Source organism: Coturnix japonica, chromosome 4, assembly GCF_054131305.1.
Source record: "Coturnix japonica strain WE chromosome 4, WE-NBRP24, whole genome shotgun sequence".
Taxonomy (NCBI): Eukaryota; Metazoa; Chordata; class Aves; order Galliformes; family Phasianidae; genus Coturnix; species Coturnix japonica.
Genome location: NC_140666.1, coordinates 60,110,494 through 60,136,959, shown reverse-complemented (window position 1 = coordinate 60,136,959; position 26,466 = coordinate 60,110,494). Strand labels below are relative to the sequence as shown.

The window sequence follows — 26,466 nt, the reverse complement described above, 5'->3', positions numbered from 1 at the left end:
AACAAGCATGGAGAACATAGGAGCAGTGTCAAAGTCTCTTAAAGGTCTTATTTTGTAAAACTGCAGCCAGTGGCAAACAATAAATTTCAATTGACAGATTTGCCCACTCATATCTACGAAAATACTTCAGTGTGGTTTAATTTTAGTCATAGTGTGGATTCCTGTGCCTACTTTAAAATAAAAGTACAACAACATTAACAGTGAAAAAAAAAATGACAAGGGACTGCCAGTACAGACACACATCCAGCATACAAGTCCCCCATGCATGTACTTAGTAATTACAGACTTCATTTGTGGGAAAGGGGGATGGTGACTGTATGCAACATTGTGATTAAAGCATCTGTTACTAGTCTGTTAATTTTATTTTTTTTTTTAAATGTAATTGTAGTGTACATGTTCTGCATGATTTCTACTTCTCTCAGATTCTCGAGCTAAAATGGATATGATGCCTTTGGAGGTTCAGCCTGGAATGCAGATTCAGCAACATGGAAGCTGGAAGAAGAGTAAATGGTAATTCAGATATTGGAAAATATCTAATCTGGAACCAGTGTGGTGTGACTGAGTGTATACAGGGCTGGGCTCTGCTTACTGACCTAAGTCTTTCACTAAGGCAAATCCTTCTTTTGACTCTTAGTGACTGAACTATGTTAGATCCTTCTCTTTCAAGTTCTGAACTAACATGAGGGTCAGTTGTTCTCCAGCAGTGTAAAATTTACTCTATGTCCACTTAGAAATTAATAATATATATACATATATAAAATGAAGTGAGTATGAAATAAGGAGAATTGAATTTTTACACATTGAGTTGTCTCGCTTCCGAGCAGAGCCTCCAGCTCAGTTGTTTTGCCTTTCCCTCTGCCACCTGATTCCTTCTAGGAACGTGTCCTAGCTTCTATGTTTCATTCTGATGGCAGAGATCTCTCTTCCCCTCCTTAACATGCTAGTGTGGTTTTTAGTAGCTTGTTTTGGTTGTTTATTTGACAGCTTATTCAGAGGATTGATATTTTTTGCTGTGTGCTTTATTTATGCAGTTGTCTGTTGGGGTCTGGAAAGGATTTCCCCTAATGGTAGATTGGCTGGTCAGGCTAGATTTTTCGGATTCTTCATAGTGGTGGTACTAAATGTTAGTGATTAAATATAACCTTATGTCAGATATCAATAACAGTAACCAAGGCTGGTTCAATAATATGTCTAGGGGACCCTTCCTAAAATAAATAAAACATATGGCTCAAACCCATACCTAAAGCTCCCAGGCTTTAGCGACTTAAAATTTAAGCCCTGCAGTCACCTTTACAGGTATTTTTTTCCTCACACTCTCCTGGGAATATGAAACCACAGGCACACAGTGTAACACAGATATTTATATTAAAAATGAAATGAAGCAAACCTTGAATAATGTGGTGGAGGCTGTGCTAGCCTCTCATCTGCAATTACTACATGCTCCCTCACTGAGATGGGGTCAGTGTTTTTTGCATTGGCCACTCACCTCATGGTGAATTTAGATAAGTTTTGGGATACCTGACCAGGCTTTATGGGCTGTCCTGCAGCCCTGGAGGCCTGCTGGTGTCTTGGAAATTCTAACCAGTCCCCACAGCGCAGTGATCTGACTCAGACTTTGTGGTCTGGCTGCTGTTAAGTAGTCCTGCAGCATCCTCGGTGGTTACAAAGCACAGAAAGCATGCAAATGTGTATATTGTGTGTTTTGTTTGCAAAAACAAGTGCTCAAAATATACCAGACCTCCAAATTAAGATATTCCTGTGTATCTCCAGAAATACAGTATCTTCAAGCACATGAATGTTCACTGCTTTTTTTTTACAGGCTTCCCTTTTAGTGCGTAGGTTTGAATATAGCAGTGCTGAGTTGTCCAAAAGCTACTTATAGTGAAGCCTCTTTCTCTGAGTGTGTCTGTAGAAAGTGAAAGCATTTGGTGTTTCTAGTGTTCTGGAACACAGTATACAACTCAGTTAGGGTAATTAAATAGAGTTTTTTCAATACTGATTGCTCTGTGTATTGAAGTTGCATGGTAACTTGGTAAATTGTATAAAAAAAGACAGCAAATAGAACAGTCACTGTAAACATACTCTGATCAGTTAATAGCATAATAATAAGCAGAATGACAGTAAAGGAGCAATTAGAATATTAGAACTAATGTTACTGCTGTGAACAACCTTACTTCTTCATTTTGGCTTGACAGACATGATGGCTCCATGTGCCTTGTACCACACATTTACCCCTAAAATGCCAATATTATGTGCATAAACTGTATGACTAATTCAATGTTAAATGTTGTTAATCTCCTATCTTAATGATTTCCTAATCCTAGTTTTGTATAGTATATATGAATAAAAGTAAAAATATAAACATATAGCAAGAGGAGATCTAGCATTATATCTACTTGTTTTAAAGCGAACTTACCATTATGATTCGTATAAACATAAAATGTACACATTCACACACAGACAGATACAGCTCTTGAAAACAGATGTATTACACTGGATAACTAAGGAGTATTTTCAAAGAGACTATATATTTGCACACACTGGAAAAAGGAAAAACTATTGTCATTCTATAGAAACATACTGTGAATTTTAAATGCTTCTGCCCACTTTTTGTTTTGATTCTCTGTGTTGACTTGCAGTGAGCCTCCAGATCTTTGCTGAAGAGCAAATTTGCAAACTTGTTTATATGTGTTGTCAGGATCACCATCATAAATTGCTGAAGCCATTGAAAAACAATAAATAGAACCTGCTTCAAGAGGAACTAGTGCCTCTCATTGGTATTACCTCTTTCAAGATGACAGGAGACCTCAAGAGGCCCAAGAGTTCTTCCTTGTGTGAGTTTGTGATTAATAGGTGGTTTGATGGGACAAGCGCTCACCACCTAGGGAAAATGAAGCATCTTTGAGCTCAATACCCTTTGTGCCTCATTCTTCTGTAGGTTATTGTTATGCAGCCTGTGGGGACCTCTTTTACAGTTTGCATTCACAGACAATATGCGATCAGCAAAATCTTTCTAGTTTTACTGTTATTGATCTGCTGCCATTCTGCACTGTGGCTAATTTGCTTGTTAGCAGTAATTTTAAAACGTAATTAGAGTTTTATAGTCTGCCCAACTCTCATATATTTATTTCTTGCCTAATTAGAAGCTACAGTCTTAGCAGTGGAAGGGTTACTTTTTAGCTAATTAGGGACAGTTTGGTTCCTGATTTTTCATCCCACTCAATCTGCAGATTACGATATATGGAGAATGATTGAAAAAATCACTAAATGTTTGAGGTTTACGTACCCAACTCATACATGGTTGGAAATAACATAGTGACTTAACAATGCTACACAAAGTACACACATTCCTCTGTGTGCTCAAAGAAGCAATACCTTGTGAACGGTTTTATACTGGCAGATACCACAGGCTGAGGTCATCATTAGAGTTGCTCTATTTCTTCTTGGCATCATGTAAGCATGAGATTAAAAGGAGAAGAAATATGATAGCCAAATTAATGCATTTTAAGTTGTATTAAACTCATCTGAATATCTGATGTGAATCTGTCTAAATCCTCAGTTTTAAAGTTGAATGAGCATGCTCATTGAATTTGTCTCTGAAAGGGAGGTAAATAACTGTTTGATTTAAGTATGAATAAAAGTATACAGAAGTCAAAGATATTTTGGGGTGGAGCCGAGGGGGATTGTTGAGGGAATTTGTACAGATTTAACTCTTGTCTGAGGCTCAGTCAACCCCAGTGTAAATGGGCAGCTGCTTATTTGATTTGCAGGGGCAAAGGTACTGCCCATGGTTTACAGACAAGAGAGACAGGGTGAGATTAAAATGTTTAGCTCATACCAGTGGGATTCAGTTTAGGAGGGAGAGATTTGACTGGTGGCTTGTTTAACTGTCTTTCACAAAACGCCAGTTCCAGTGTCTAATGCCCAACACAATGGAAACCAGAGTCATCCGATTTCAAAAGTTACCAAATATTATTTTTAAAAAAGTCAGTCTGAGTCGTACCTGGTATTTGGAGGCATTTTCTTATCACTGTATTTCTCCAGTCCCTATACCCGGTACCCTGACTTTGCACAGCATCATAGTCTGTGCCTCAGCCAGGAGTGCAGGAGATTATCAGGACTGTGCCTGTGCACTTGTGATTCCCTATAATGCATCCTTATTTTCTTCTCTTCAAGATCCTTGTGCTCTGTTCCTCAAAGCACAGTGCCTAGGAAACTCCTGGAACCACATGGTGGATATGCTTGAAAGCTGCAGTCTTCAGATGAAAAGTTCTGTGATTGGTAGCCTGTTGCAGGCTTCAGTCAGCCATGTAGTTGTCCTAGCCATTACTGCTAAAAGCTTGCTCCTAGGATGCATCCATCCTAGATGCAATTCTCCATAGATTCATCATGAAATACTAAAGTTTGCTTGCTGTGGGGCCTACCACTGGATCGGGTTGCAGGTGGCTGAAGCCGAGTTTTGAAACCAGTCACCTGGGGCTTTTTAGTGTGTAATCAGAAACCAACAGAAGTGACTGAAAGGCAGGAGAAATTTCTGGATGGCATTTTTCCCTCCCATTTCTCCCCCCCCCCCCCCCCCATTTAAAATTAAGAGGGAAGAATAGCAAAAAAAACCAACAAAACAAACAACTATCTTTCAATGCTCTTTCTCCTCTTATTGTGCATTGAAACTGGAGTACTGTCTTCCTTATACATTTCTCTAAATGTATTCCCAGTTTCTTGATACATGCTTGTTTATCAGGTTTTACACCAGCTGGAACCTGAAATCACTGGAATCCAAAAACATTTTAAAGAAATGGTACTCAGAAAATTTAAAGTATGAATTATGTTCAGTAAAACTTCATATTTTTGTTGTTGTTGTTGTTGTTGTTTTGTCAAAAAAAAACTTAAGGATCCTCTGAAATTGATCTTGAGAAATTCATGACAGTTTTGAATTTCGTTAAGTGTTCCAACTCTGTATCAGTTTTCATCTTGGTAGTCATTGGTCAAATTTGCTGACAGTTGAGCAGCTTTCACTGCTTCTCTGAATTGCTTTTACTATACTTGTACTAGGAATTGTCTGTGACTCCTTTGACAGATTATGTTTTCATTTCTGTTTTGGTACTGCCTTGATAAGTAAATCATAATAAAACAATTGTAATACATGCAATACTATGGTTTCACAGATTTTAGGTATGCATTTCACATAATCCCAAATTTCTAAACAATTTTTAAGGATTCAGCTATTCAGTTTTAATTAAAGTTGGTGAGTCAAAGGACTTGTAACATTTTGATAGTCTTATCTTAAATAGCTCCAGGACAAATTCTATGCATGCAAGCTACTCAGGATCAGGATAATCTTCATTTTTTAAACAACGGCAACAAACATTCCTTGCTTCATATCTGATTTAATGAGACACAACATAAGATGATTTAATTGTGTATCTGACAGATAGTTGAGTCTTCAACATAACAAGGTGCAGTTTCCAGTAACAGATGTTAGAACAACCTTTTTGCTTTTTGGTTTGACTCACATCCCAAAGGACCTATAGGCTCTAATGGGTAGGCAGAAGACTTCTGGGTGAAGCCCTTGCAAAGGACATGGGTTTACTGAGGAAAGCTCCATGGAGGGTGTAAACCAGGGAAGCATGTAAGAGATTCATAAGAAGCTGCCATGAGTATGATCCAGCATCTGTAAATGTTCAAACTCTAATCCTACCCCAGCAAAATCAATAGGATATTGTCTGGATGAATAATTACCAGGCTGTTGATATTATACTGATTAAGAGAATACTACAAGAAACAAAGTCATAAGGATTGTTTTCTTGTTTTGTTTTGTTTTTTGTGGGTTTTTGTGTGTGTGTGTGTGTGTGTGGTTTTTGTTTTTTTGTTTTGTTTTGTTTTTGTGTGTGTGTATCAGTGCATTAACAATTGCTACGAATAGTTTCAGCAAAGTTAATAGTTTCTGGATCTTGTTCATTCTGATTGGGATACACAAACTATCTTACAGAAAGACTTAGGTATAAAGAAAGTACATAATACGTAAAATGAGCTTTTTTACACCTGTGTGTAATGCTTGTATTAACTCTGTACTGTATAAAGCACAGACTTTCATGCCTCCGTGACCATAATTCTTATTTATTTACATGTGGGTTGGTGATTTTTAATTTTTAGATCCTTCAGTGGACTTCAGTAAACCACTTGTTGAACATTACTTGCAGCCTCCATGAAGTTCAAAGGTAGATCAGAGTAATTCCTGTTTCTGAGGAAACCAGGTTTGGTATTATGGTTTTGTGAAATCTTATGGAGATGAACCAAATCCACAAATGTCAGTCCACATCTAATTTCCCCAGAGTTCAAAGAGAGACTCAGATCCACTGCCTAGAACCCATCAGCTCTAAATTCAGGCTGGTCTTTTATTCATCTCACACCCCATAAATATAAGTCACAGCAGCAATTTCAATGTAGTCAAGTTATGTATAGTTGGTTCCTAAATCTTCCTGCCACTAAAAACAAGCACATTAAATTCAGACTTGCAAAATTCCTTATGTCCAATACCCATTTACATGTGTTGTTTTATGTTTAATTTTTTATTTCTCCCTTGCAGTGTTGATGTTGGTTTCCATTCCAGCATGACTAATAAAGAAAAAAACATTTTAAAAGCCCAGATCATTAAGCTGTCAGGAAATCTATAAGAGGCATCTCTTCTTGTAGACCAGATTTAAGCAGAATTAAAATTGAAACCTTCATAATGACTTTTTAAGTCTTTGAGTATTTAGGATAAAAAAAAAGAGAAGTAAAAAAAGTGTGCATGGAAGAAGTCTTTTTAGGCACTGGCATGAAAATCCATATTTTTGGTAACACTACGTAGAATACTGTTGCTATCAAAAAAGTAATAGCAGGGGATATTAAAACTACCGGGAAATCTTATCATCACAAATGCTGTACATGTTTTGTAAAAGATGTATTAATCTCATCTCACAGGAGCTGTCAGTGTAACAACTAACCCTGGAGCTGTAAAACGAGCTGTAAAATGGATTTTATTCCAGAATATTACAAGTTCTGTCATTATGGAGAAGATTAACGACACAGCCTGATGGAGGTCTACTGCTCTTAGAGATGCTAGAATGTCTGAGACAAGAAACGGCTTTGTAATTATAACTGTCTTAGTGGAAATAAAAGGGCAAAAAGGGAGCATGTTGAAATAATTATGAGTAATAGAGAAATGAGTGCTTTAAGCAAGGTAGTAGCTAGATAATTTAATGGGGACAGGTTACAGAAAGGGTTACATCCAAAGTAACTTCGCAGTTTTAATGCTGGGATAAAGTTATAATGTACTGCTATCCAGCTGTGCGATAAGCTAGAACATTGCATCATCTGTGAGATTTCTCTTCAGAGCTCTTAGCAGCATTTTGTACAGGATCCTGTACATGTTCTGTTGTCATCTGTGCTTTTGGGATGTAAGCTGTAATGTACTCTTGTGATGACAATGCCTATATTTGGGAGGAAATATTATTTTCTGCCATCTTTCTTTACAGGCTGAAGCCTAGCAGGTGATTTGCATATACAACACTTCCTGCTTATTTGAATTGTTTTTTTCTCAGATGTCAATTTCTTCCATTTTCAGCCAAGTGGCAAAGTGAGTACCTAGATATTCTTTCACTTACAATTGCATAAATCAGGAATGCAAGTCTGGAAATCAGTTTGAGCAGCTGGCAAATGAGACTGGACGCTGTATTGCCAGTCTTGAACCCACACCCGCAAAATGGATGAGAATTTTTCCTTTGAGTTCAGGAGTACCAGTCGGTAGAAAATGTAGAAAATGCTTTCCCCCCCCCCCCCCCCCTTTTTTTTTTTATTTATTTTTTTTTATGTTCTTCATTGTTTGAAACTTCACGGTCTTGAGGTGTCAGTGCATTTCTTCTCATTGTTTTTCAGCATTGACTCTTCAGCTCCTGTTAGGTTGACACATTGGAAGAGAGAGCAGAGAAGGAAGCAGTGCAGAACTCTGCTATTAATAAACCAGTGATACAATTTAATGAAGTTTGTGTGTACTTTAACAAAGTTTCTATTTATTCCTTTGCTTTCCACCAGAAAGACCGGCAGGAGTAGGATTAAGCACTGAATGCTGTAATATCTCTGTTGAACCATAAAATTGACATTCATGTGTTATTCTTCCTCCAAGTAGAGTTTTTCTTCTGTCTTCAGGAAAAAAACAAACAAACAAACACAACAAAACAAAACAAAACAAAAACTGTGGAGGAAGTGTGCCCACCCGTTTCTGCTTATCTTTGCAATCGTAAGCAGAAATACTATGGCACAACAACACCCACCATTCACCCTCCTAGATAGTATGCAGTTGCCAGTCAGAGTCTTATCATCAGAAAGGCCTCACGAAGCAAGATTTGAGACAATAAAAGAAAAACAGTTCAGTCCTTTACACCAACATTTATGTTCTTGAGTGCACGCTGGACATATTTGGGAAGAGATGAAAGGTAGAGTGTTACAAAAAAGTGAATACTGGGAATAGTTAACGGTGTTTTTGCTGTCACTTTTCGCACACTCCATTCAGGCTGGTGTCTCGTAACAGGGCTATGATCACTAAAAGCTTGCAATCACTGCATCTGAGTTCAGCTTTCCAACCTATACTGGTGTTAACAGGGATCACACAGCTTAAGAGCCAAGGCAATATTCTAGAAGTGAAGGAGTGTCGTATTGCCAGTTTTGAGCAGTAAGTTATTATATATTTAATTACTAGCTGTGGCACTGTTGCTGCTGGAACTAGAATTAGGATGACAAATTCAGTCATTGTTGATCTACCAGACCCATGGGCAGAAAGAAAGAAAATGCAACATCTAAATATCAAAAAGAAAACAAGGGAATTATTAAGATATCTGGGAATTATTACCACAGAATCTGTAATAAAACACCAAATTATTATCTATATTGAAATTAATACTTCTAAAAACTCAAACTCATAATTCCTTATGTTAATGCAAATAATTGTCATTAATATGGGTAAGAAGGCAGTAGGTTCCCTTATGTGCCTTTTTTGTTTGTCTTTGCTTTTCTTGGGGGAAAGAATATTCCTATTTGGGACAAGAAATGAATAGTGTGTATGACGTGACATGAATGAAAGAGAGGAGAATGAAGTTCTCTGAAACTGTAGAACTGTAGGTCTTAATCAGACTGCTGACTACTCCCAAATCCCTTTCTCTTGTGAGATGCTACAACAAATATTAGTATGCACCTAGGGTTTTTCAGATGCAGCGAAAACACCAATGCCCTGCTGCGGTAATTTACAGAGAGTATATTGTGTAATGGACTTTGATTAAGTACACACCTAATTCCCTCCCTGTGATAGACTGTGATCTGATCTACATTCATAATCCTTTTGTAATGCAGTGTGTGGTTGCTGAAGGTTAATTGATAGCAATTGGCTAATAATGTATTTCACTATTGGAAACAGGTGGCACTCATTTGTAACAAATATGGTACAGAAAAATCTGAGAACAGTGAAGCATAGATAAGGTTCCTCATTGCAGATATGTGAATTAAAGTGTAAGTTCAGATGCAATTTGTTATTCTGAGGAGAGACAAAGTACCTTCAGAAATCAAGGTGAATTGAGTCTTTCCTGCAGACATTTTTGAGGCACTGGCTATGTAAAGGACAATGTTGTCTGAGAATGTTGTCATGATCTCACTAGGGACCATGGAAATTCATAAGAGTTAAGGGGACTACCTTAAAAATTGGTAATAAAGAACTGAAATGGAACCGGGTTATGTGTGAATCACATTGATTAACTGTTCTGTTTCTTTCTGTCCCAGATACCGTGTCAGTGTGCTGCCAGTGCAAACTGTAGGATTATCAATGGCTCCATAATGAGTAAGCCAAGTCTGACACTTGGATTGCTGTAAGCGAGAGACCATTGTTTAAAACAACCGTAGCTAACATACAATGAACACATAATTGTATCTGATCACCCTCAGCACCAGTGTCTTAACTCTCTACTTAATGTTTTAAGTTGCAATATTTGTTTTAGAATCAGGTGAGCAATTAGTCTGAGCACATAATTAAGGTAGCAAAGTGATTTGCATGTGCTAGCCAAATTAGTTGAAATCCTTAGCACTTTTATTCATTGGATCAGTGTTTGGTGTTGGATAATTATATGAATATACTTCTCTTTTTGATAGCATGTCTTCAAACTCCTTAGATTCGTTTTCATGGTACTTTGTATCTTTGACTCTACTTAACATAGCTTTATGCTACTGTTTAGAGGTGACTTTAAATTAGTCAATAATCCCTTGCATATTAGAAATATTTGGCATAAACTTCAATGTTCCATATACATTTAAGAGTGATTAATTCATAATTTTTGACTGTGACACCTTTGATTTTTAAAACCAAGTAATAGTACTCTGAATAATTTCACATTTTATTACTAATTATAGCTGAGTCAGAAGAATACATCAATACAAGACAAAATATACATATTAAGGGAGGGAGACCAATCAAACAATATTTCTATATTTGTGAACGTTTTGTTACTCTTTGAGAGGACCTCATGGGCTCCTTCCTGCAAATACTTTGTAAAATATTTTGAAGCTTCATCTCTCCATGTAAGACACAAGGTCTAATTTTAAAGGGAGAATAGTTAGCTACATTTCAGCTGAGGTATAAAGATGGCCATTTGTGTTGGGGACAATTTGGGCTTACATGCTGGGAATGAACAAATAAAATCACTGAGGATCAGTATCTACTATAGGCAATGCAATGCAGACTGGCAGGAACTCTTCATAGTGTGCTTTGGGGTAATGGTTGTTTATTATAGAAGGTCGTGGTACTGCTTCCTCTCCTCCCAGTGCTGACCCAGGATTTCTGAAGGCTGCAATGCCTTTCCTGGCATCAGAACTATCTCCTCAGCTGAAAATAGAGATATGGGAAAGGATTCTTGTATTAAACCCCCAGTGAAAAAGCAATCACATCACAGATAGAGATCCCTCAAATATATTATTCATGGGCTAATTAAGCTGTGACCTGGAATTAGCATGTGGAGGACTGAAATACATCACATGCTGTATACTATCCATGAGTGGTATACAAGGGTTTACTAGCAGAGCACCATGTTAATCTTATTAATTCATACCTTATTTAACTATGGGAAGGGACTCCAATCCAGAGTCTGATACATCTCCAGCAAAATGCACATCTATATCATGTAAGTATCTTACTATCTCTGAGATGTTAAGATTTACACAGTTCATATTTACTTTTAACAACACTAGCATCTGAGTAATAGATATTTAAGGTTCACGAATGGGAGATTTAAAATATTTTGTGTCTTGGAGAACCAGTTCTCAGGAGGAAGATGTGCAACCTTGGTGTACAACAGGCAACTTTACTGTGATACTGTTACTGTTGTGTCAAAGGGTTTTTGACTAGAATACTATTGGCTGTGATGATCAAGATCCACTGCACTAGCATAGACCCCACTGCAACCATGTAGTTGCTGCAAGCACAGCTTTAGCAGTGGTTTTCTGCACCACAGACTGGGGGGATAACAGGATGGTGGGAGGCAGACTATGGGAAGAGAGAGATGACTGTATTTGTCTGCTCCCTGCAGATATCTCAGAAATGCTCCTTGAATGGAGCTGCACCAGTGTCAAGGATGTTGATGAAACCAGTTCCTCTTCAGTAAGTGGCTGGCAGCATTGATATTTAGCTCACTTGTTTTTGAATAGCTTGGCCTTATCTCATTCATTCTAGGATGCCTGACATTGTCTTTATTTTGTACCGTAATTTTCACTTGCATCACATTACTTCTCTGGATTTTGAGTTTCAAGAAATATGTGTAATATTCAAAGACTTTTCAAAGCAGGAGTCTACAAATGAACTTTGAATGGTTTCTAACACCATGAGACTCTGTAAGTAACTGAGAATGTAATCACTCCAAGTAAATCTAATTAATGTTAAGCAATACTATACTGAAACTTCACGCTGTCATAAATTGATATGTAAACTTTGGTGGTGCCAACAACAGCTGCTTCATTAAAGATATTGTGTCCATCTATCAGGGCTCAAAGTCTTAGTCCCCTTGGTGGATTAGTTTTCCCCAGGTCAATACAGTTGAAAAAGTCTGCCCTGACATACAGCATTTCCTACTTTTTTTTTTTTTTTTCAGCTGAGGAATATTTTATTATTTTTTTCCCCACATTTACAGATTTCTTTAGGAAAATGGTCACTTTCAAGATCTCTCAGGCCTTCCTAATTCAAATGGGGTAGACAAAGGAAGTGAACAGCAACTTCTTATGCTATTGGTTATTTCTAACACTGGAAAAAAAAGCTGACAAACTTCACTAAAAAATGACAAGCCAGATGTGCCCATTTTCAGCTGCTGCTTTTGGAAAAAAACTGAAATTTGACTGAAAGATCTTACCTGGTGTGTGCCTGGAGATTGCGCTGTATATGCAGTTCTGTTTTGTCTTCAACCTACTCCAGTCATGTCTGACTCTGGTGTATTCAAATGCTTCTGTGTAAATTTTAAGTTTCAGATATCTATGCTTTGCTTCTCAAGTCTTTAAGCAAACTCAGTGTTTGATATTTTTTAGGATTTCTAGTCTCTTTTAATGTAAAGAGTAAATATAATGCCATGTTCAACTTTGGACTGTACTACAACTTTTTTTCACTTGAAACAGAGCCAGCATGAATAAGTTCCCTGCTTCTGACATTGCTTAGATATGTACAGCTGATTCTGCTTCTGTTCTATTTATTCCAGTTCTTGGTTAGGATTTCATATCTAGAAAATTCCGGTGTGGTTTTTAACTTGTAGTGGTGGGGGAGGTTGCTGACTGTGAGCACAATGCTAAGTAAGGCTTTTGGTAAGTTCATCAAGGAAATTAATTATGGACTTTCTTGGTTGAATTCTGAGACCTGGAAATGGTATTCATCAAAATTTTATTAATATACACTGTGTGAGCCTTGATTTGCTTTGCCTTTGTTCTCTGTTTTTCTGGTAATTCAAATAAATGGGTGTTGGAAAGCTGGAGTTTATCTCCCCAGGTCTCTGCTGACTTGGCAATGTAAAATTGGGACTGTAAATCAGTACTGCCTTACCTACCATGGGGACTCTGCTGCAATTTCGAACAAGGTCTTGGCACTTTCATATCCCTCTTCAGTTTGTTTGACAGACTCAAGAAATGGTGGGTTCTGTTTGTTTGTTTGTTTGTTCTTTCTGTTTAGCACTGTGCTTCTTCTGGTGAGGTAAATAACAGGAAGGCCTATGATAAATTTCACGTCTCCACTGTGATTGCTGAGGCCTATGGTATATTCTCCATCTTAACGTATTTATTGGCACTTATTCTTAAGTAAACCCAATTTCAGTCTTAAGTGTCATCATAACCTTTCCTCAAAAAAAAAAAAAACCAGCCTCACTTTTCAACCATTTTATTTCTGGCCTATTGGGGAATCCAGTTCCTCGGAAGTGTTTTTGAAAACTTGGAGTATTATTGTGTTTGTTTTTTTTTTAACCTTTTAGTGCCTAAAGATGCTGCATTCCATACTACTGTTCTGCATCTGCCTCGAGCATTTCAAATCTGTTTCAATCTTCTGTGAAGAGAGAGAGCACAGAGGATGATGGTTTAGACAATTAAAGCTCATAGCTTCATATAATTGGTGGATTCTGAGGTATCCTTTCTTCCAAGGTATTTTCAGGGGGCTTACAGGATAAATTTGAGATAATAACTGTTAAAAAATCATAATTGGCAAGAATTACAGATATGTCTAACTCCTCTCATGTTATTAGGAGATTCTTTCTTTTTCTCTCTTCTTTTTTTTTTTTTTTTTTTTTTCCCACCCATCTTCCTCAATCCCACCCCCCTGAAATATCCTTATCCAATGAATGCCCAAACATGTAATTTTAGATTGTGGGCTTTCAGTATGTGAGCACCTACTGGTGGTAAGGTTTCTATATAATGACTTGATAAACCTGACAGGATTTTGCTAGCAGTGCATAATAAATGTAGTTATTATAGAAGATATGCCTTTTCCAACAATGGCTATTGTATCCTTAGCAGGTTAGGAATCTTAATTCTTCTGTAATTCTCCTTCCCTCTTTTCTCCTCACCTTTTCTGCTCCTCATGATTGATTAAGGACTTCAGCAGATTGTAGTATCATTTCTCACAGCCTTTGCACAGGAAAAAGATGCTGATTGTAGATGATGGGATTTTTTGTAAATATAGATTTTATTTCTATTTTTGATAAATTTAACTGTGTGTGTTGTGAGCTTCTTAGAATAGTGTCCATTAAGAAACATGCCTAATAACTAACCCAAGATTTTGTTACACTGCATCACTTACTCCAAAGCATTTCACTATTCAACCCAAACTTATGTATCCCCTTAGGCAGTTTTTTGTCTGTGGATAGAAACACAACATTTTAGAGGACTTCTGCAAGTTGCCTGTGCATTCCTCCAAAGCTCTGTAATGATGTGGCAAGGGGGACTGGCTGGAAAGCCACAAGACATTTACACCAAAGGCCTTAGATAGCACAGGAGCAGGCATTTCCTGAAAACCTCTGCTACAGTAATCTTCTAAAGAGGATTATGCATTTTAAATAGGCAATTAGGTGTGATTAGGAAGAAAACCTCAAACCATCCCAGTGATGGGAGAGAAGGAATGCAGGCAAACTGACAGCTGCTAAATGGATGTAGAAAGAACCATAAATGGTCAAGATGTTGCAAGCAAAGGGAAACAAATGGGCACATAAAGGGAGAGGAAGAAGTGCCTGTCTTAAGGTCAGAGTTCTCAATCACTAGCAGATCCCCACTCATCAGGGTCCCAGACTAGAGCATTAAACTTTTCTGACTTCTCTAAAATCAAGAGAAAAATGCCTGAAGTTTAAATGACACTTAAGTGTCATTTAAAACAAATCTTTGTCATTAAAAACAAATTCCTGCTTTTTTAAAAAAAAGTAAATAAATAAATTCTGCATTTTCAACCATCTTTTCACACAGAATCACACCGAGTAGTTGAGGCTGAGACTGAGATTGGATTAGAGTCAAATTGAAAGGGATCTCCTGAGATCATCTACTCCAACATCCTGCTCAAGCAAGGTCCCCGGTAGCAGAGGATCTAGGCGAGTTTATTATTTGAACATTCAGATGAGAACTTGTAAGTCCAATTCTCAAATATGACTTAAAATTTTCATGTGAAAGGCAAAGTTTCTGTATTTTTTTAAATTAATTTCTGAATAGAGAACACACATGAAATTCTATGTATGTGTAGCTTCAGAGGTCTTTTCAGTGTATAACTGAGCATCTAAAGAATTACATCATTTTTTAAACAAAGTCGTTATTGTTTTTTAAATACTGTTTGAGAATCAATACATTGAATTTATGCTCTATTTTGTTTGGTTCTTTCTTTTTATTTTATAGAAGTTAAGATGAGATTTGGATAGGAACAGTTCTGCCTGCTGCTGTTCAACTGCTCTGGAAGCAGGGGAAAGTTGATCTTTGTCTCCATGACCTTGGCTGTTCCAGCTACATATAGTAACTTTGTCTAGTGATGTTGCAACTAATCTGTATTTCCTCTTCTCCTTATGGAAAACCATACCAAACAATGAAAAAAAACTTCCACACTTTTAATTTCGGGAACTTGCACAAAAGTGCAGGACCAGGTCCTAATTCATAATCTCTCAGAATTAGGGCTTCCATTGTAAGTCAGGCCTGGATTGTCTTTGTTTGTTTGTTTGTTTGTTTGTTTTTGCCCCCAACTGGCTGTGCTTTGTAATTTATTTTAAACAGCTCCTAAGTATTAGCTCAATTTTTGTATTCCTTAAAGGACAGTGTTTGAAAACTGTGGCAGTTGCAGAAACAAACAAAGCTATGCAAATATTTTTTCTTTTCTTTCTTTCCTTTTTTTCAAGATTATTTTTTTTCCACTGAATCGTGCAGAGATTTACATAGAAACCAGTTTAGGTTTATTAGCTATCCAGGACCAAGACTGAAATTTGATTTTCAGAACATAACATACTGTTCACCTTTCCATTAAGAAAGCTGTAAATTAAACGTGGGTCTCTGCTGAAGTCCTGGTTGACAAAGGTGATCCTCTGAAATCCATTCAGGTTGCTTCTTTCCTCTTTTTTCAAGTGAATGTAAGCTTGATTGCTAATGCAGCCTTCAATGGCAAACATCTAATTCTAAATAAATCCCACATTGGATTTCTGTACCTCTCATTTCTGGCTACATTTCAGCTTGCATGATTTTATTACTAAAATGGCACATGTATTGCAAACTGCTAGGATGAAAGGCTGTTAGCTGAGGTTCTTCAGTACAGATTATTGCATCCTGGTGAGCTATCATTGAGTGTGGTAAATACTCACTGGATTGCTTGTTTACCCCAGAATTCTCTAAACAGTGAAGATAGCAGTAGGATTGTGGTTTTGTCTCTTTTGCCTTTTGCCAGCTCTGTGGGGTGGTTTTTGAGTTTAGCTGAGCTCTGGTTGAGCCACAACTGTGCAGACCTCTCAGTATTAGCTCAGGTAGGGATGTGGTCCCTTTTGTCTGCTGATTTACTGCATTCTCATTACTATTTTATACTACATTACTTCTCACACTATTTTTTGTTGTTGTGCTGTAGATCTGGACAGAAATAAATCCTTCTTTCCCACCCCACCCCCCCACCCAAGCTCCTTCTTTAACCTGTAGTAAATCGGAAGAAACTTTGCTGATCCAATAGATATAACATTTGATTTGCTTTATATACCACAAGAAATCACCCCCTTTCCAACTGTGAGTCATCCAGGATAGCCTTTGCATGCTCGATTAATACTCATGAACTTATTATAATTTTGTAGGAATTATTGAACATCAAATCCTAAAATGAGATTTGTTTGCTATTAATGTGAATCAATCTTGTCAAGTTCTTCATAAAACTGGGTTAGTGGAAACTAGAACTTTGGCATTTGTCGTAGGGTTTTCTCTGTATTGTTTAGAATAAAATAATTTATATTGCATATTAACTTGCAGCATTTGTTTTCCAAAGCACAGTAAGAAAACTCTTTATTAATTCTTGTCAAACAAGTTTAAAAGGAAATTATTTGAAAAGGTGCAAGCCAAGAAAAAGCAAAACAGTTCAAAAACTTCTGCACTGTACAGAAGCTATTACTTGATTTATCCGTGAAAAACAATTTTAATCTTGGCTGAAAAGTAACTGACTTCTGTTTTATTCCTGGCCAATAGATGAACTCAAGATGTACATAAGTGTGGTGAACCCAAGGGATTTTGAGAGCATCATAAAAGCATTTTATTGTGCACTCCAATGCTGTCATCCTCAACTAGCTAACAAATAAGAGAGGTTTTTAATATAATCCACCATGTCCCTGCCAGTGCTCCTTGCCTGTTACGTCATCTTGCTTTGGGCCAAGCGTTTGTTTTCCCCAGATGGCTATCACAAAGCTGCTGACAGCTCTTCTGACTGAGAAGCTGTGGTGCAGCAATCTTCCAATTCATTTAGCACTACTGACAAAGGAAAAGCTGCTGATATCCTGATGCGAAAGCACTCTATCAGGCATTACATAGCATCTGTGTACTCAGCATGTTTGGGGCATGATAAGTCATAGCACATGCTTTTTGACATCTTCCTGCCTTTCACTGCAGTGTAGAATTTCTTGAAGTTGGTGGCAGAAAAGATGTAAAAAGCCAAATGTGACATCATCAGCAACTGGTAGCAGACATGGAATCATAAATAATACTTCGTAGACTTGGATGAAAAATAAATCCTCTGAAAGACATGGGCTGAGGTTCCACTAGCCTAAACTTTTGCCCTCTTACACGCCTGAGTTGCATGGACTTTTGAAACTGATACCTTCCAGACCCATTAACATCTATGGAAGGTGTTTGGATCCTGAGGGGATAAAAAGTGCTGGCAGTGGTCAAAAACTGTTTTCCATCAGAATGTAACCACTGAGTATGGGTACATTATGAAAACATCTAAAAACCCTGACTTCTGTTAACACTAGTGGAATGAAAATGGACAGTGCCTAATTATTGTTCTGTGCAAGAGGAGTGTGGTAAACAGCAGGATGTGGTACAAGTTGCTTCACCTTATCCTGCATGGGACAGTTGGGGCAGCAGTGGTACTGCCTGTGAAGATGCACCATGGGCCTCACCTTCCTATGGGAGCAGCTGAAGCAATCTGCTCCATTTTATGAAAATTAGATGCAGCTGTCAGTCTCTTGGCAGCTTATTAATGTAGCCTTTTCTTGGAGAGAGTTTTGATGCCTCTGGTTGAGTGTTTTGCTGCCAATATTTATTTTATAATGTAGCTGTTTTTTATTTTAAAAAAAAAAAGTATTACAAATAATATACATGTGTACATATGTATATGTAATAATATGTAATATATATGTGTAATATACATATGTATATGTAATAATATGTTTCTAATATGTATGTTAAATAATTTTCTCCAGTGTCCTACAGTCAAGTCTTTAAAAAAGTTCAATATGTGCAGGTTTTTTTTTTCTCTAATTTGATCAGATCCATTAAGGTATTGATGCTGACTATGATTAACTTAAAATATTTGTTTGTCCTCTGCTACTGGCTAATTGAGCAGAAAGTATCTAGAGCCCTTCAGGTGCTCCACAAAGGGTCAAGGAGTCATTCTGGCCCAAACCATGAGTGATCCAACCTCTGGTAATCTGCCCATTGCAGTAATTACTTTGCTTAATTTGTGTCTACCAGCATCCACAGTGGCTCTGAGTAAATGCAATTAATTCAACTGTGTTATTCAAAGCTGGATGAATCTTGGTGCCTGAGGTCAAGTTGGGTTTAGAACATAAAGTAAAAATATAAAAATCAAGTGACCCAAACACCATAAAATCCAAGTTAGTTAGCAAGAGATGCTGAATGCCTGGACAACAAATGCAATAGTTAGGCCATTAGAATAGCAACCAAAAGTAGATTTACTGAAGATCAATGTCAGAGATTAAGTAGGGTATTTAACTATGGAGATTTCACTCTAGGTCAATATGTACCTGCTAAATATCCCTTTTTTATTTTCTTTATTTTATCCTGCAATTTGAGTGTTGGAGCTATTTAATATATAGTAATGTATAACTTTTAAACCAGGGACAATCACACTAAGAAACCTTTGCTTGTCAACACTGTCTCATTTTTCTTTCCAACCCTTTCTAATGGGAAGGTGAACTGGGGAATGATGAGATGGGTTTGCTGTCCTGATTGTATGAAATGAGAATTTCAATGTAGTAACCCAAAGGAAGCCCAGAGCGTATTCGTAGACAGGCAAAATATGAAAAATAATGATTGAGTCCTGGAGTTAAATATTTCAACTGAAAACAGAATATGTTGTGGTGATATTCGGGGTTTTGTTTTTTTCATTTTTTTTTCCATTCTTTTCTCCTTCCAAACATGACTTTTGAAAATGTACAAACAAATTATTTGCAAAACAGAACTGTTTTGTGTAAAATGCATTGTACTTTCAGACTGTCTTTCTAAGGAAATGTGTTTGTTCTTGAAATGCTTATAAACATTAATATAAACTGACAAGATCTTCATTCAAATTGCGACCAGATCCAATTGAAATGTTGCAAAAGATTTCAACAGAAATTTTTCATGAAGCTGAAAAATGATTTTTTTTTAACTTATTCTAGTGAAGTTTCCATTTAAAATAGTGATCCATACTAGGTTGTTAATTCACTTCACATTATGTATATTTCATTGTTTTAACGCTGCATATTGACTGGAAAAGAGTGAGTCTGAAATGTGTGATTTTGGTAAGTTTTTATTAAGGTAAGATTGATGGTGTTTCTATTCATAGTATACCTTATTAAAAGTAGAATTGTTTTGGATGTGTAACCCTCCAGGAGCTCAACGTTAGATTGTTTGCAAACTAAACTTTTTTATTTTACCTGGTAGCTTATATCAATGGATTGTGAAGAGCAGATGAAATGTTACACGTTTTCAAATGGAGATTTCTAAGACTGACATACATTACCTGAAATTCCCAACGTTACACGAAGATCACCTTTTACTTGTAAATTCTGAATTTTGAAAAGTCTGTTGTTCCTGGGTGGTCACTGCAGAGATAGCTTCAAGCATACAAAATATAAAAAGTATGCATGAAATATGCCAGTATATTAAATTAACATCCTGCAAAAGCTCCCTTTTTAAAATCCAGATGCTTATATTGCTTTTGACAGACTCTAGGCGGTAAAGTTTTAACTTTAAAGAAGGGGCTTTCTGTTTCTGTTTTCAAGTTAAAAATAATGAAAGGAAAACAGACTGAAATTCCCACATTATTAAATAAAACAGTTAAGTGGCATGGAGCCAATCATTGTCACGCCATGAACAAATGCCTCACGGTAATATGTTCCATAACTGTTTGCTAAAAACTACCAATTTTAACACATTTGCACATGATTAGACACAATAAAAAGTTACTTATTGAAGCCAGTGTCACAGCAGTGCTACTCAGGCCCAGGGGGAGGGAAACCTCCCTGCAAACCTGAATAAGAGAGGTGGTGTGAAATAGGTTCCATGCTGTGCAAACAGACCATGAAGAGTCCCCAAGTAATCGGTTTTGTTCCTGTGGTCAGGAGTTCACAGCACTGCCACTGTGTGACTGCAACACCAAGGAACGGCACAAGGACTTGGAGTAGGAAAGATGGTCTATGTGACTGACAGGCTGGATCAGCAGCTATCGAAAAGCTTTTTTAAAAATCTGATTTTGAAAGACCCATCTTTATCCAGGACTAGACCACCAAAGTATTACAGTTTCCAGAAGCTGGGTATCCATAGCTTCTCTGGGCAGACCTTTCCAATGCCTCACCACCCTCTGCATAAAGAATTTCCTTCTTTAAAAAGAAGGAGTGTCATAGATCTGTGTCTCCGGGGGCTCGCACACTGAGTGTAGTCAATCAGGATCTGACCAGCATGGAGTAGGTCTTTCCATTCTAATGGCTGAAGTTCAGCCATGCCAGTTTTGCTTTGCCAGCTGACATAGATTAGCAACGTTTTCATTATTTCAGAGTAGTTTATACAAATCATAATTCTGCATAAATATCTATTTAAATTTCAAATATTTTCATTGAAAAATAAATAAAATGTACAGTAGGCATTTTCCCTGAACCAAACCCACAGGCCACTTACTTTTTTTTAATTTTTTTTTTCTTTCAGAAGATTTGGATTAAGGACACGCTGATCTGTTCAGTTTTCCAGAAAGTATGACAGTTCTCATCCTCCACATTCATGTAAGAAGAGTTATCAAAGCAGGTCTGATTCAATTAGAAGTAGGTGTAATCTCCACAAATATATGAGAGCCAGTCAGAAATAAAGGTAAGTCTTCTGGGGAATATTTTTTATAAGTTAATGGCAACATTAGCAGAGATAATTTTTGCTTTGTGTCATCTGCACGTTTGGATTCACAAGAGAATTTCTGCCTGCTTGGGATTTTACATATCTATCAGCTATTGTGAATCTGAGAAGCCCGTGGAAACATATGACTGACACGACACGCACTCTTGAGGGTTTTGAACCCCTAAAGTAATTCATGCATTACAATCAGGAATAAACATTTCCTTCAAAAGGGAACGCCAGGAATCTTCTCCTACCTCAGGAACTGGACCAGATTTGAAAGATGAGATCAAATCATGAGATTATGAAACATTTATTTGTGGCTTTTTTACCTCCAGAAGGAGATAGGAGCTTTAATTTCCCCCCTGTCCCTAGCCCATGTATTGCTCACAGTCAAAACACTCCACAGACCAAGCTGGTAGGAGCAGAGGTGGTGGCTGTGGCTAGCAGAAGCAGAAGACAAGTTGCAGTCTTCTGGATCCCACTTGAGCTGCCCAGCAAAATGACTTAGCTGCACAGTGCTGTTTGCATCCTCCACTTGTGCTGATTAGGGACTGGAAGTTTCTCCAGCACTCCTGTGTTGCATAGGATAAGGTCCCCTCTTCATAGTGTCCTCCAAGATGCAGGAAGAGATTGAAAGAGTTCTGCTACTGATTTCTGGCAATTGTGCAGGGAGAAGGATGTGTTCAGCAGAGATGTCCTTCCTGCCTACAGTAAAAACATATATACAACAAAACATCCCTACTACAACAAGAAGTAAACAGAGTGACAACATTAATAAAGGTTAACTAAAACAGCCCTTCATGGTGCTTCCCAGATTTTATGCTGTGCAAAATACCACCAGTGAAACAGGAAATGAATAAGCAATCTTAGCTCTACATCCTAACAAATGTGGTGGGGCATGGCAGGCCTGCAACGTTTCCATGGCTTATTGCATCTCCCACTTTGCACTACCACTTTATTTCTTTATAAGAAACAGAGTGCTTGGGTACATCATTTCTTAGGTGAAAGAGGGGCTGAGGAGTCAATGTTTGATGTCAGGCATGTGAGGAGCAGGTGTTTGCTTTCACTTCAGGGAGCCTGCCTGAATGGCAGCACCTCTTACAATGCACTGGGCAAAGGCAGCAGAGCCAAACAAGGATTGCACCCTAGGTGTCATAGGTCACTTTGTTATACTCAGACTGGAGGGGTTGGCCAGGAGGATGGAAGCTGGAGGGGAAAGGAGTGGATGGTTTCCAAAACTGAGTGTGTGTGAACTATTTCTGCCCTTCTGATGTTCTTGTTTCTGTTGGCAGTGGGGAGAGGTGGAAGGAGGCACAACAAACCCTTCTCCCTTCTCCCTTCATCTCCAGCACTGAAGTTATATGAAAATACCTTTCCATTCTTCATGCTATAGAAAAAAGTCCAAAAAGGGACAGAAAAATCAACCACCGTCAGTCCAAGAGCACATCAGCCTTCCTCTTGTACTGAGAAGCCTTTTTTGCCTGGGATCATGCAAGCATGGCAATACGTGCTGAGGTGTGAATTTAGTGCTATATTTTCTGCAAGCTGTTATGAGACACATACTTAGTTAAGTACCTACTTTGCAGTGATTTCTCCTATGGTATATATGGGACACTGAAAACCAGAAATCTTGCTTAGCATGTAGATGTAACTGTATATGACATTAGTGGCTGAGGGGCGCTTTGAAGAAGTGAGTGTCGCCAAAAGGAATTAACCAACAAAAGCGATCCCATGTGTTTTCTGGTGGTGCCAGAAAGTGGAGAAAACTGGGTGTGAATATTTTATCCGCAGCCCCACTCATCTACTTATCACTTTGGACAACTGAGCGGGCAATATATTGAAGGTGAAAGATGACATTATTGGATTGGGGCTGCTTACAAGGAACTGCTGTGTTTGTGTGAAACTTGTCTTTCAGCCCTCCCTTACTTCAGGGGAAAATTCATTCCTGCTGAGGGGAACCCTTCTACAGGCTTGGTGGTTGGCAGTTCTGTAAACCTCGGGCTGGCCCCTTACAGGTCTTTGCGAAACACTCTCCGGCATCTGGAGCCTCTAAAGGTGTCCTGCTGGAAAGTGCTGTCAGGAGTGTCTGCACTTTGTGCTGTGGACTCACACAGAGGTGGGGGCCAGCTCTGTCTAGTGGTAGAGAGAACAAAGTTTTTTTTATTTGCTCAGACTAAGACTCAGGTTTAAAACAAAAGTCTGGAAGCAAAACCAGATGAGAGTTATAGTCCTACTAAGTGTACTGAATAGGTAACTATCCTCATGCTTAAGGGTCGCTTTTTCATTGATTTAAAAAACCGTAGTTAAAATCATAGGCTGATTTTTGAAGTGAGACACAGCAAATACAGCAGCAGTCACACAAATAAGAGAGGGAGAGACATGAAACCCCTCCTACTACTGGTAGCCTTCTTGCCCTGTGTCTATTTCCCCAGCTCTGATGTGATAGGTCTGGTTGCTAGTGGGACCTTTGGGGAGCTGCCTGTGAAAGCCAAGTGTGAAGGAGTCAGACGAAACAAACTGTTGGGGTTATAGCATTGAGGTCATTATGCTACAAGAGTGTCTACAGTGTTGAAATGCTTTATTATGGACAGAAAGTATCTAAAGACCAAGAGTGAAGCATGACCCACCCATGTCCTAGATTCTTAGCAACAATTTGTTGATGACTTTTTACAAATTCAGAGTTTACAGCCGAGCTCTCACAGGATACAGTCTACATGCAGTTTTGACGAGAAGTAATAATACAGATTATAGTGTTGTTGATGGCTTTTTAGTTAGAAAATTTGACATGGCTAGTGATTTATGAATTTCCAGCTACAGCCAGTGTAATCCTTTGGATTAAGATCAAAAGTGAAACTAAATGATCTGAAGTGCTTCTTAGTTGTTAATGCTGTTCATGGCAATAAATAGAAGGAAAGTACAAGATGGGGTTATAATGGAGTAACAGTAATGCAAGTTATAAGCTGTATTGCTTATAAATAAAGCAAGAAACAAAGGAGACTTTAAACGATTTTCATCTTGGCACTTTTTCCTCATTTTGGTGTTTACTAGCACAGATAATAAGGATTTCTTCCAACACAAACCAGGAAGTTCAGTAGTGTTCATCACAAAGTCCAAAAGCAAGATTGTTTGTATCTTGCATGATTTAATAAAGCAGAAGCATCCTCATGCTCTCATCTGCAGTGATTATGTACTTTCAGTCGGAATGCGTCCTTGTGGGGAGAAACCTGACAAAGTACTATAGTGCACTAGAGGCTTCCAAAAGATGAGAAGAGAGACCTTCTTTTTCACTGCATGGACTCACAGGCTTTCTTAATGCACAGTGGAAAGCTGTCCTGGGGTAAGGTGTTCCCTTGTCCAAAGGTAACTTAATGCAAAATAGAGAATTGTAGCAGACCCAGCAGCAATTGCAGCATCTACCCTATTCTGACACTCTCATTTACGCTCCTCTCAAACACTCAGATGCTCTTAAATGCTTGACATTTTATTCCACCAGCAGGATTTTCCCAGAAGTTTCATTTCCCTATTTATTTGTTCGTTTGCAAGAAAACCTAGAGTAATTGCTTTTTGACCACCACTGAACTTAAGAGAGCAAGAACCAGATAAAAGGGAGAGTTGTTGACCATTTTCTTGTGACCTCATTCAAAAAATTCCCTAATTAAAAGAGCTGAAGGCTAAAATTACTCTTATTCTGATTCAGCAAGATGTCATCATGCCCTGGAAAACCGATAGATCATGAGCTAAGGAAAATCCACAGCCATGGATTGTTGTTTAACTAAGAAGTCATGTGTGATCTGAAAGACTGTTCTTACACAGGATTTATGTCTGCTTGTGACTGTCGTTTAGTTATTGTGAGAAAGTATAGAAAAATGTATCATTTCAAATTAGTTGAAGTCACAGGGAGTTTTCTTTTTAAAAAGAAGTCTAGATACAGGTGCTCAATACATATGGTATAGGTAGGGTTGGCGAAACATCTTTTAGGCCTTTTTTGATGTCTTGAACTATTTGCCTAGCTTGGAAATGTCATTGAATTACAGAGGAAGAATGGATGTCCCGAGAACACCTCCCAGCAGCTAGAGAAGCAGAGATGCTTTTTAACACACAGACCATTGTCTCAGGAATGTTCCTGATGCAGTAGGCTTGATGCAGCTCACTGCCTTTGAAATCTTTTGAGCTGAAAGCGAAAATGTCCATAGTGTTTTGCAGCAGATCATTTAGATCTACTGATACTCTCAGGATCTCTCCTATTGTGTCTCTGAAAAAAAAATAAATAAAAAATAAATTCAAATGACAAAATATGTGTTTATATATTACTCTCTCAGCAAAATATATTTCTATAATTTTCTACAATTACTACTCCTTAGCTCATTTAGTTGATATCAGGGTAGGGCTCATTGCCCAGTACAGCCACATTTATTTGAAAAGCTTGAAGTTCGCTTTATTACTCTGTTTTTCTGAGACACCTCATTATAGTGAGACCATATATTGCTATAGTTCTACTTGAAGCTCATATATTTCTTCTTCAGTTTTCCTGAAATGCTGGAAGAAATATCAGCTGGTATTGGGTAACTAAGCTTGATTCCTGTTGTCTTTTTCATGCTGAGGAGCAAGACAGTGTGGAAATAATTCCTGTTTTTATTAGGATTGTTTGTGAAGTTATAAATCTACAAAGCAGCATGCAGGGGGGGAAACAAAACTATACTTTGTCTGATCGATGTGCACTGACATTTCCTCTTTGACACAGTCTGGACGTATCCTGGGACCTCCAAAGGCCATGCTGTTCCAGATGTGCCCCTTGACCAGCCTTCAGCTCCCTGTTTGGACAAGACTCAGAAGAGAAGAGTGGCTTTTCCCTTGTCTGTTTCCATGGGAAGAAAAGCAGACGAATAGGCAGGAAGGAGAGCCACATCATACTCCAGTTCATCCCTCAGTGCAGGTAACTAAAGCAACACCAACACAAGAGGCTTTTCTGCTGCCTTTTTACTGAAGTCTGTGGATATTTCCTAAATAATTTGTGAGGAAAGCTGCTGTGTTTGTTCGTAAAGGCCTCAGATCCTGGTAGCTACCTCTTAGATCTCAGTGGTCTTGAGCTCTGAGAATTAGTTATCTGATGGG

At 37.9% G+C, this 26,466-nt stretch overlaps 1 protein-coding gene across 6 annotated transcripts in view; it reads left to right on the top strand.

Moving 5' to 3' along the window:
• LOC146761092 (uncharacterized) overlaps positions 1-26,466 on the top strand; it is a 349,547-nt gene that overhangs the window by 101,069 nt on the left and 222,012 nt on the right. For 5 of the 6 annotated variants that reach the window (XR_014945937.1, XR_014945936.1, XR_014945938.1 and 2 more), the window contains 4 exons: positions 423-510; positions 21,175-21,333; positions 22,748-22,869; positions 26,096-26,287. Coding sequence is in view for 2 of the 6 variants with exons in the window: in XM_085547054.1 (XP_085403180.1) it covers positions 423-446 (24 nt within the window). In the remaining 4 variants the exon portion in view is untranslated. Of the gene's footprint in view, positions 1-422; positions 511-2,639; positions 13,430-21,174; positions 21,334-22,747; positions 22,870-26,095; positions 26,288-26,466 lie in introns of those variants that run through there. The other variant, XM_085547055.1, reaches the window with a different exon arrangement.